The sequence below is a fragment of the Perissodus microlepis genome, chromosome 18 (assembly GCF_051167445.1).
Source record: "Perissodus microlepis isolate ML-2025 ecotype Zambia chromosome 18, ASM5116744v1, whole genome shotgun sequence".
NCBI lineage: Eukaryota > Metazoa > Chordata > Actinopteri > Cichliformes > Cichlidae > Perissodus > Perissodus microlepis.
In genome coordinates this window covers 33951666-33961320 of record NC_140478.1, presented here as the reverse complement: position 1 = coordinate 33961320, position 9655 = coordinate 33951666, and the positions used below count along the sequence as shown (strand labels likewise).

Genomic DNA, 9655 nt, shown 5'->3' with positions numbered 1-9655 from the left:
TCAATCAATCAATCAATCAATCAAACAAACAAACAAACAAACAGTCAGTCAGTCAGTCAAACACCACACGCTGATGAGGCCGCGCTGATGCTGAAACACTCATGATTGGAGGGCCGACTGAGACTGAGCACGCTCTGAAGTGTCAGGATCACCAGCTGGAACAAAGGAGAGAAGGAGGAGGAGTCAGACACTGAGTCAGCTGATCAGGACAAAACAAACGGGGAACGCCTCGGCTGTCAGTGCGTCCTTCTGCTCATCCGTCTGTCCAAGCCTCTAAAAGCACAGCTGTGAGCGAGCGAAGCCACGATGCTGCAGTCTGAGATTCAAACGTGTGTCTGTGCCTTTAAACTGCCCGTACGCATCATCGGCCCAAGCGTACGCATCATGGACTCCCGCAAACATGGAGGTGAGTTTGCGTGTGTGCACGGTAAGAAGATGTCACGCGCACGTCACTAAGCAAAGACTTCCTGCGTGGACACAGCGACCTTGCCCCGCCCACCCTCTTCAAATCCAACAAACATTTGAGCTGCCATCATTTTAAAGATATGAATGCAAGTTTGTAGTGGTCGTCAGAGGTCAACCCCCCAACACACACGCACGCACACACGCACGCACACACGCACGCACACACGCACGCACACACGCACGCACACACGCACGTCAATCAGCTGATTTTGTGTGTGCTGCTGTCATTTAAAGATATTAACAGAACATTTCTGCAGATGTTTAGCAGGGTCGGTGCGTCTCAGCCGGACCCCATCAGAGGCTCTGTTGGTGAGCGTCAGGTTCAGCAGGCCTCAGCTTGGACACCTTAAAATAAAAAGTATGAGTCTGTCTTTGTTCCATGTGATGAAAATGTCCAAATAATTCTTTGGTCACATCGGGCGACCTCCAGAAACTTGCGTTCATATCTTTAAAATGATGGCAGCACAAGCGTTTGTTGGATTTGAAGAGGGTGGGCGGGGTAAGGTCAACGAGGCGACCTTACCGCAGACACCACGCGACGAGCTCAGAGACAACCTGCCGCTAGAAGCTCTGTGTTTCCCACAGAGACGGCGGTCAGTGAACGCAGCAGTCCTGTCAGCGTGCATCACTGAGCGTTACCATGGAAGCAGCCATGCTGAAATGCCTTTGGCCCCCCGGTACAAAAGTCACTGTGACATCAGCGCGTTCACAGGTGCAGGTGGAGGCAGTCGATGGTTGACTGAGCGAGCGGGCCAGTCGCAGCAGAGGAAAGATGTTCTACAGGAAACACAGCGATGGCGTTGCTCCACCATGGCTCCGTTTCCTGTTTCTGCTCCATCACTGGGCTGAGCTGCTGCTGAGGAGGAGGAGGAGCAGACGTACCAGCATGAAGGTCACGGCTCCATGAAGAGGCGCGCCTGCTCCGTCACAATCATCTGATCCTCTGTTTGCCCGAACAGCACCACCTGCAGCTCACCGCTCAGCTGCACACACACATGCACACACACACGCACACACACCTTAATCCTGTGACCTGCTCTGACCTGTTGGGGTTCTGGGTTCAGGTTGTTACCTCAAAGGGGTTGGTGCTGTGGGTGGGGCACTCAGGTGAGTCCAGGTAGCCCACCTGGCTCCACCACACGTCCAACCCTGACTTTGAGGGGGGGCTGTCGAGGGAGAAGCCACACTCTGCCTGGACTTGCTGCTGCTGAGCTGAGGTGGGGTCAACCTGCACGTCCAGGATGGAGGTCAGCAGACTCTCGCCCTGAACCTGGAAGTCAGAGGTCGGAGGTCAGACCCGTGCAGCCCTGCAGAGTAACCACAGCCTGCTGTGTGTGCGTCTGTGTCACGAGCATCATGTTAGCGCAGCAGATTAAAACGGATTTAAACAATGGCGTTGCTAGGCAACCCGGCATGCCACAGCTACCGCAGTGACATCGTGTGCGAGGTCGCCCTCGGTGATCCCACGTTCACGCAGTTAGCACAGTCAGAGCGGCGATTCATCCGCCGATGTCTCCCTGTTCCCTGAGTGACCTTTAACCTGTCCACAGCACGACATGTTAGTGAGGAGCGTCTGACCTCGGAGCTGCTGCCCGACTGCTGACTGTCAGGATCCACGCTCCGGTTCTCCCACATCAGAGTCATCGTCAGACTGGAAGACACGGAGACCTGAAGGACACGGACGGGAGCTGATTATCGACTACGTGCTGATTACTGAGCCTGATGATTCATACTGAGCACGGCTCACCTCGCCCGGGCTCGCACTGATCTTCAGAGGAGTGGGTGTTTGAGGAGCAGATGTCAGCGACACTCTGACCTTCTCTCGGATCTCTGGGGGCGTCCTGAACACAGCAGCCCGCCTCAGTTCACTCATCAATACTGACATTGAACTGTGGCGTGCTCAGAGCGAGTGAGGTGGTGGGCGTACTGCGTGCTGGAGCTGCACTGTGGGCAGGCCTCCTCCTGATGGACGGGGTGTTGGAGGGCGCAGACGGGGGTGGAGGTGAGAGGTGGACACCGCAGCTTCAGCTTGTCAGCAGCGCACAGACTGAAGAACTAAACGAGAGAAGACATCAGAGCTGCAGAGCGAACACGCCCGCTCCGCCCACGCCCTCTCCGCACACGCCCTCTCCGCACACGCCCTCTCCGCACACGCCCGCTCCGCCCACGCCCTCTCCGCACACACCCGCTCGACTCACTTCTGAGGGGGAGAAGTTCAGAGCTCCCATCTGGCTGCTTCTGCTCCACGAGGGCGATGAGCAGTCGTCCTCGCCGTCCAGCTCCTGCTCTTTCATACCTGCAACCTGCACACAAACACCGGCTTTCACCTAAAGCGGCACGCCGCCCTCTGCCGGCTCGACCCGCAGCTGAAGTTCGGCTGCTACGCCAAGGTCAGTGAGGGCGCCGAGCGGCACGGTTACACCTGCCAGGCGTTAGCTCGTGCTGCCGACTGCTGGCGATTCTGCTTTCTGTTAATATTTGATTCTAAACTAAACCCCGCCTTCTTCACTGTGAGGTCAGCAGGTGTTCGCTCTTACGCTGCTCTCCTTCAGGCCCATGACGGAGAGGTGGCCGTCGTTTCTGTGCGGGCAGACGGGCAGCAGTGCTGGGGGCTGTTTCAGGGATGATGTCACTTCCTTTGAGTCGTGGCTCCGTGTCTCCAGGCTCTATGATTAAAAAGTCAGGTTAGAGGTGGAGCAGAGGTGAGAACAGCGAGCGGTCAGCGAGTCTGACAGTCAGACGGTTACCGCCTCCATCAGGTCCACGGACGCTACCGGTCTGCTCGTGCTCAGAGATCCGGCGGAGGAGGAGCACAGATGGGTGGAGCTCCCGTGGCGCATGCACACGCTTTGACTGCCGGAGGCGCAGCTGGACTCGTCCTTTGAGGTAGACAGACTGTCAGCCTGCAGGACGACATGTCAGCATTACTACCAGCACGCCACTGACCTCTGACCTCACAGACAGTGCCGGGCAGGTGGTGACCTTTGCAGGGATGCTGCAGGGGAGGCCACAGCTCTTGGATGCCGGTGCCGAGGTGGAGGCGACGTAGGAGCCGTGGAGGCGCAGGACCTGCAGGTATCCCTCCTTCTCCACTTTTCTCTTCAGGGTGGAGTTCCAGTGGTTCTTGATGGAGTTGTCCGTCCTGAGAACACAGAGAGGTCAACGGGTAACCACACACGAGCACCGCCCACCCGCCCCCACCGATTCCCGTGCCTGCCGGGCAGCAGCTTGGAGATGTCGGCCCAGCGGTTTCCCAGCAGCCTGTGCGCCTGGCAGATGACGCGGTCCTCGTCCAGCGTCCAGCTGGTCTTCTTCACTGTCGGGTTTAGGTGGTTGTGCCAGCGCTCGCGGCACTGCTTCCCATTCCGGGTGTGCAGGTGTTTGGCGACCAGCGACCAGCGTTTCACGCCGTACTTCTGCACCAGCTCTCTGACCTGCACAGGAAGTGACATCGGAGCATGAGCGATGACGGATGCGATGAGGGTCTGACTCTAAGGGGCGCTCATGTGACGGTCCTCACCCTGTGATCCTCCTCCTTCGTCCACGGACCTTTGACCAGGTCTGGATTCTTTATCTGCTGCCACCGCCGCTGACACTCCACCGGTGACCTTTGACCCTGAGGCAGACACAGAAGGTGGCGTATGTTCAAACTGCAGAGCCACGGGGCGCTTCCTCACCTTCACTGTAACGGTCTGTGAACTACTCTCTCACCCCGGTCACGGCTGAGGTCACAGGTCGTTTAACCTGAGTGACCCTGAAATCAAACTACTCACTCTGAAATGAAGGGAAACTGATGACCAGCAGTTTGCTCCGAGCTCCTTCACCAGCCGCTGCAGCTTCTCGTCCTGAGGAGGGAGAGCAGTGCTCAGTAACAACTAACGTCCGAGTAGGGCTGGGCCATATCATACCGTTCACGGTAACACCGGTGTAATGTTGGGCAACGATAGGAAAATGAAATATGGCGATAGAATATGGGTAAAACGCGCATGCGCAGTGCCTTTGTTTTTTCATACGCACATGGAGGCGACGCAGAACGAGAAGAGTGAAAGCGGATCGTTGAATGAAACGATGAACCTGAACTGGTTTATAAAATGCTGCAGCTTCAGTGGTGGAACTGGTTTAGCTTTCGTCCGTCAGATACACAACAAAGCACTATTTTTGGTAGCGCATGCTAGCGGGCCGTCGTTATTACCGTGTTGTTTGGAAAATACGGCACACTTAAAATCAATCCTTTGATTTTTCTGAAAGTCGACAGAGCCCCTTATAATCCCGTGAGCCTTATGTATGAACTCTGGTTGTGTTTACTGACCTCGCAACGATTTTATGTACACGGCGCTCGAAAATCTGTCAGATGTTTCAGTGCGACTTTGCTAAGCTACGAAGCCGCACCGCTTGATGGATTGTCGGAGCATTACGGCTGTCGTAGGCGGAGCCTCGCGGAGTGATACGTACTGTGCTTCAACATAATATTACCGTACTGTGTGTGTAGAACCTCTTTTTAAGTTGTGTGGATGTTATACATGGTTATGCTGAGGATATGTCGGCCAGTTTCCTCTGGAAATGCCTTTTGGTTAAACTGTCAGCGAGGATTTGCATTTGCAGTGTTACATTTTTATATAACTTTAATGCAGATAAAAAACAGCTGCTTGTTTAAGTGAAAATACATTGATTTTGCACTAATAAAGTTGAGGAGTTGTAAAGTATTTTGTCTCGTGTCAGTTATATCGTTATCGCAAATTTTCAAATGTATATCGTGATAAATATTTTTGGTCATATCGCCCTGCTCTACGTCCGAGCATGCTCAGTCAAAGTGTGCGACGTCGGTCTGAGCCAATCGGCTGCACCGTTGCTCCAAATCTGAGGGAAGCTCGAGTCCCACGGCGTTTGATAAACAATGACCAAAGCCTGAGCTTTCACAGTTCACCCGCTAACACGCGTGTGAGGTTAAAGCTGGATTTACACCAGGACAAGTCAAACACACGGGAGCAGGACATCAAACCCCGAGTCAGCTGTGAGCGTGAGCAGAGAAGCTTCACCGTGGCAACGGGTAAATAAAGAGCAGAGCCTCCACTTTAATCACATGGCGGCGTGTCAGTGCTGACCGTCATGATCGTCTTTAACGGGACGAAACATTTGATCATTTTGGGCCACTGATCGATTTTGGTACAGGCACAGTTTACTGATGGTTATCAGTTGCCCGTAGCAACAGACTGGATCTGCCCTCCAGTCGGTTTTTATAAGAAAGGTGTTTATGACCATTTCATTTTGTCTAGCTTCTCTGCTTAGGCTGGTGCCTGACATTCACCGAGAGGGTGGAGAGCCCCACATACCCGGGACTCTCCACCCTTTGGTTGTAGATCCAGATGCGATGAGGAGTCCGAGACAACAGCGAGCAGCTTAGGTCACACAGTCTGTTACCATGGTAACACCCACCCACCGCTTCATCTTAGAGTTGTTAGCTAACCCTGTTTCCTGGAGTACGTCCCCCAGTTTGACTCAGAGCTTTAGATTCCTGTGCCTTCATAATAAAAGTGTGCAGCTGGAGGGCTTTTACTGTGTAAGGACACAGGATGTGCACAGAGTGTTGCGTCGGTGTGTTACCTCGTCTTTTGTCCAGGTAGGCTTCTGTAGAGCGGCTCTGGAGAATCGACCCCCTGGGCCATTACGTGCCCAACAGCTGGAGCGACCCTTCATACTGACACAGAACACACACGCAGCCAATCAGCACGCAGCTCTCTGCATAACACTTCAAGTCATTTAAAATCAGTAAACTTCTCTACAGTGTGACCTGCTGCCCCCTGCTGGTGGGAACTGGGGAGAGGCAATGACAAATGTACCAAAATAAAAGCAGCTGCAATGTCAGGAAGCGTTGTGTGGGGACAGAATGCACTGTGGCCGATGAAGGGGGCGGGGCCGCACCTGGAATCGGTGTGCAGCGCATGTTAAAACACAATGAGAAGAAGAACGTGTAAGCTGTGACACGTCAAGCCGATAAAACGCATCACGGTGACATCACATTAGACACAGACACGAAATCTGCGCATGCTCGCCAGGATACGTTATCAAGTACACCTGCTCAACTGCTCCTCAGCGCAAATATAGAGCCAATCACAGGGCAGCAGCTTAGGGATGAAGAGGAGCTACCAAGGCTAAAACTGAGCACCAGAGTGATGAAGAAGAGTGACGTCAGCTAACGTGGCAGAGGTCAGAGGTCAGAGGAGTCTGATTCTCTGACCTGACCCTGCAGGAGCAGAACCAGGTCTGCCCCCTACAGGACAATGAGGGCGACACAGGAGTACTGTTCAGTTATCGATCGTTCGATGGGACGATAAAGTAAAAAGTAAAAAGTAAAGTGTGCGTGTTAGTCCCCATAGGGAAATAGTTCCTCTGCATTTAACCCATTCACCCAGTGAAGCAGTGGGCAGCCACCAATGCAGCGCCCGGGAGCAGTGTGTAGGGACGGTACCTTGCTCAGGGGTACCTCAGGGTAGCCGTTCAGTGGAGTCGAACCCCCGACCTTCTGATCATGGGGCCGCCACTCTACCTACTGAGCTATCCCTGCTCGATAACTGAATCTGTGGAAACAGCCAGTGTGTGTGTGTGTGTGTGTTTCTGTGTGTGTGTGTACTCTCACCAGCACCTGCTGCTCCTGCTGCTCATCTCTGCTGCTCAGAGGGAAACACGAAGACCTGCACACACACACACACACACACACACACACACACACACACACAGTTTCATTTCAGACAGTAACAAAAGACAAGTTAATGCTAGTAAATTTTCACCTCAGTATTCAGTCTTTAATATTTGTGAACTTCATTAATTCTAATAAATAAACTGAATCAGACTCGATTCTTCTCGGTGTTAATGGTTCACTTTTCTGTCTTTTTCTTTTTTTAATGTACTTTTATTTTGGTTTTCTTGTAGTTTTAACTTTTTGTCATTTTTAACCTTTCTTCACTTCTCTCACTTTTACGTTTCCCTTTTCATTTGTCTGAATAATAAAAGTCTAAATCACTGAAAAGATCCAGGGAGGGAAAATAAAAATACACTTTACATTGGTTTAGCTGTTCTGACCATGAATTATTATTTTAATGCTTTTATTGTTAGAGGAAGCTTTAAAAAGAGACTGTAGTTTGATGGTTTTCCTCTGAATACCTGCAGACTGATGTGTTCAAACGCTTTCACCGTTCCCTTAAACGATTCAGAGCTCTCTCCCACAGATTTCCTCAGACTTGAATTAGCAGATTTTAATTAAAATGCATTTAAAATTAGACTCTTTCAAAGTAAAAGCCTCACGGGGCTGGCCGTTGGTGGCGGTTAGGCTAGCAGCGTTAGCAATGGGCTAACCCGAGAGCCGCGGGATGGAGACTTCAAACCGGGTTAAAGTGTCAGAGAAACTTTTAACTTTAACTCGGTGCCTCTCTGGGCCCTCTGTCACGTACAGCAGCGGTCCAGTCTGAGACGGTTTTCCCTTTAACTAGTCAAAAAACAAAACAAAACGTTTTTCTGTTAACTTACCGGCAACAATTGGAAGGAGAATCACGTGAGAGTACTGGAAGTCTCGTTCTGTGATTGGGGAGGCCTCGATGACGTAATATCGCGGTTTAATTTTTTTTTAATGTACCCCTTGTTCCTCTCTCCTACATGCAAATGCATTCATTTTTAATTTTATTTTGTTGTCCTTTTTCTTCATTTCACGTATTTATTTTTGCTGTCTTTTTTGTTTTCTCTGTGATCCGTCTGTTTTATTATTTTCTTGTACGATACAGTCAGAATTACAACAATCAGCATGATAACAACGAGCTGAAATTTAAATAATGTTACCAATGAAGTGAAATCTCCAAACTGAATCTAACTCATTTTGAAATGTAATCAGGTTTCTTTTGTTTTGTTGTCCCGCTGACTGTTCAAGGTTTGTTTTTTTTACATGATGCTATAAAAACACCCATCTTCACTCTGACGCAGTCACCGCGCTGACCACGCCTCTCTACAGGTGGATGCTGGATGTCATTAAAGGTGAAGATGACAGCTCAGTGGCAAGTTACATCTCTAACAGCAACGAGACGATCCTTCATTAGAGACAGAAACTTTCACCTGACACCTGAGAGATTACAGGGGCTTTGTCCCAATTCAGGGTCTGCAGCCTTAAAGGCCGCATTTTAAGGCCGATTACGTCACAGCGACGCGACGAAGGCTGTCCCAATTCGAAGGCTGCTCGAAATGCGGCTCTCAAATGCGTCCTTCATTTCCCTGAATTTCAAGGATATATATATATATATATATATATATATATATATATATATATATATATATATACACACATCTGACAATACTAAAATATTGGCCATATTATATTTACATTACCACAGTGAGATGATTTTAGTCTCATGAACAACATTAACTAATTGTTATTTACTAACTACTCTTGAAATGACTGTTCAGTGCAGAAATGAAGCCCAACTATCATGTTTTACAGTCCCGTGGTCTCAGCCTCAGATACTCAACTAATCAAAGTGATGTCATGACAAAATGAATGACCAACAAAACATTTTTTCTCCTTCATTTATGTCAAACAAAGCTGTATGTAACGTGTCTCGCGGTTAGTATCATGGTTGCTAGGCAACCTGAACAGCGCGACGAAGGGTAGACCATCCCATTTCACAAGCCTCTCACTTCCGCACTTCTCGTACGCACCGTACGTAGTGCGCGTACTTCAAGCGTGCAGACCAATGACTGTATAAAACATCTTTTATACAGTCATTGGTGCAGACCCTGAATTGGGACACAGCCAGGGAGTCTGATAAAGGCATATCCACCCTGAGCCTAACTTCACCTTTGACCCCACAGGAGTATTTTGCTTTCCCGCGACTGTAAATCTGTGTCTGAGGTGTCTTTGGCTAGGTCTGAATATCTGAAGTAGCTTTTCAGATTCACAAACTGTGAAGTTCTTATTCATCTAAGAATAAAACATGAAAAACTGCTCCTTGTGCTAGCTACAGCTAGCTGTTTATTTTCCAGACCTCCCTTTTACATTCCTGGGCGCCCCCTGTGGGTAGCTTCTTTAATAGCGACTATCATTGCACAAACCCCTGCTGGTTGTTTTGTAGTGTCTCTTTGTATAATGACAACAATCCAACAAAACTGAGTCCGATTGAACCAAAGATAGTTGCTGCTAGCGACACTCTGA

At 50.1% G+C, this 9655-nt stretch overlaps 1 protein-coding gene across 4 annotated transcripts; it reads right to left on the bottom strand.

Annotated features, from left to right (window-relative positions):
- Positions 1-51: 51 nt before the first annotated feature.
- On the bottom strand, positions 52-8628 carry LOC146368701 (uncharacterized). 4 transcript variants are annotated; one of them, XM_084912209.1, is made up of 16 exons: positions 7987-8626; positions 7100-7154; positions 6067-6160; positions 4239-4310; positions 3986-4081; positions 3679-3899; positions 3448-3607; positions 3213-3368; positions 3003-3131; positions 2664-2768; positions 2393-2520; positions 2213-2306; positions 2044-2133; positions 1538-1735; positions 1348-1448; positions 52-155 (listed from the first exon to the last, which is right to left on the bottom strand). In XM_084912209.1, exons 2-15 carry the CDS (start codon positions 7123-7125, stop codon positions 1359-1361), a joined length of 1659 nt encoding a protein of 552 aa, XP_084768335.1. In that variant the 5' UTR covers positions 7126-7154; positions 7987-8626; the 3' UTR covers positions 52-155; positions 1348-1358. The 4 variants fall into 4 exon arrangements, with proteins under 4 accessions (XP_084768335.1, XP_084768336.1, XP_084768333.1 ...); XM_084912210.1 differs by lacking the exon at positions 52-155 and having other exon boundaries at positions 894-1448; positions 3240-3368; positions 7987-8628; XM_084912207.1 differs by lacking the exon at positions 52-155 and having other exon boundaries at positions 894-1448.
- Between the last annotated feature and the right edge of the window lie 1027 nt (positions 8629-9655).

Coding starts and splice junctions, on each gene's coding strand:
- LOC146368701 (XM_084912209.1), bottom strand. CDS start 7,125: ATGAGCAGCAGGAGCAGCAGGTGCTG. Junction 4,311..6,066: donor CTACCTGGACAAAAGACGAG/GTAACACACCGA, acceptor CTCCCTCCTCAG/GACGAGAAGCTGCAGCGGCT. Junction 2,521..2,663: donor TGAACTTCTCCCCCTCAGAA/GTGAGTCGAGCG, acceptor TCTCTCGTTTAG/TTCTTCAGTCTGTGCGCTGC.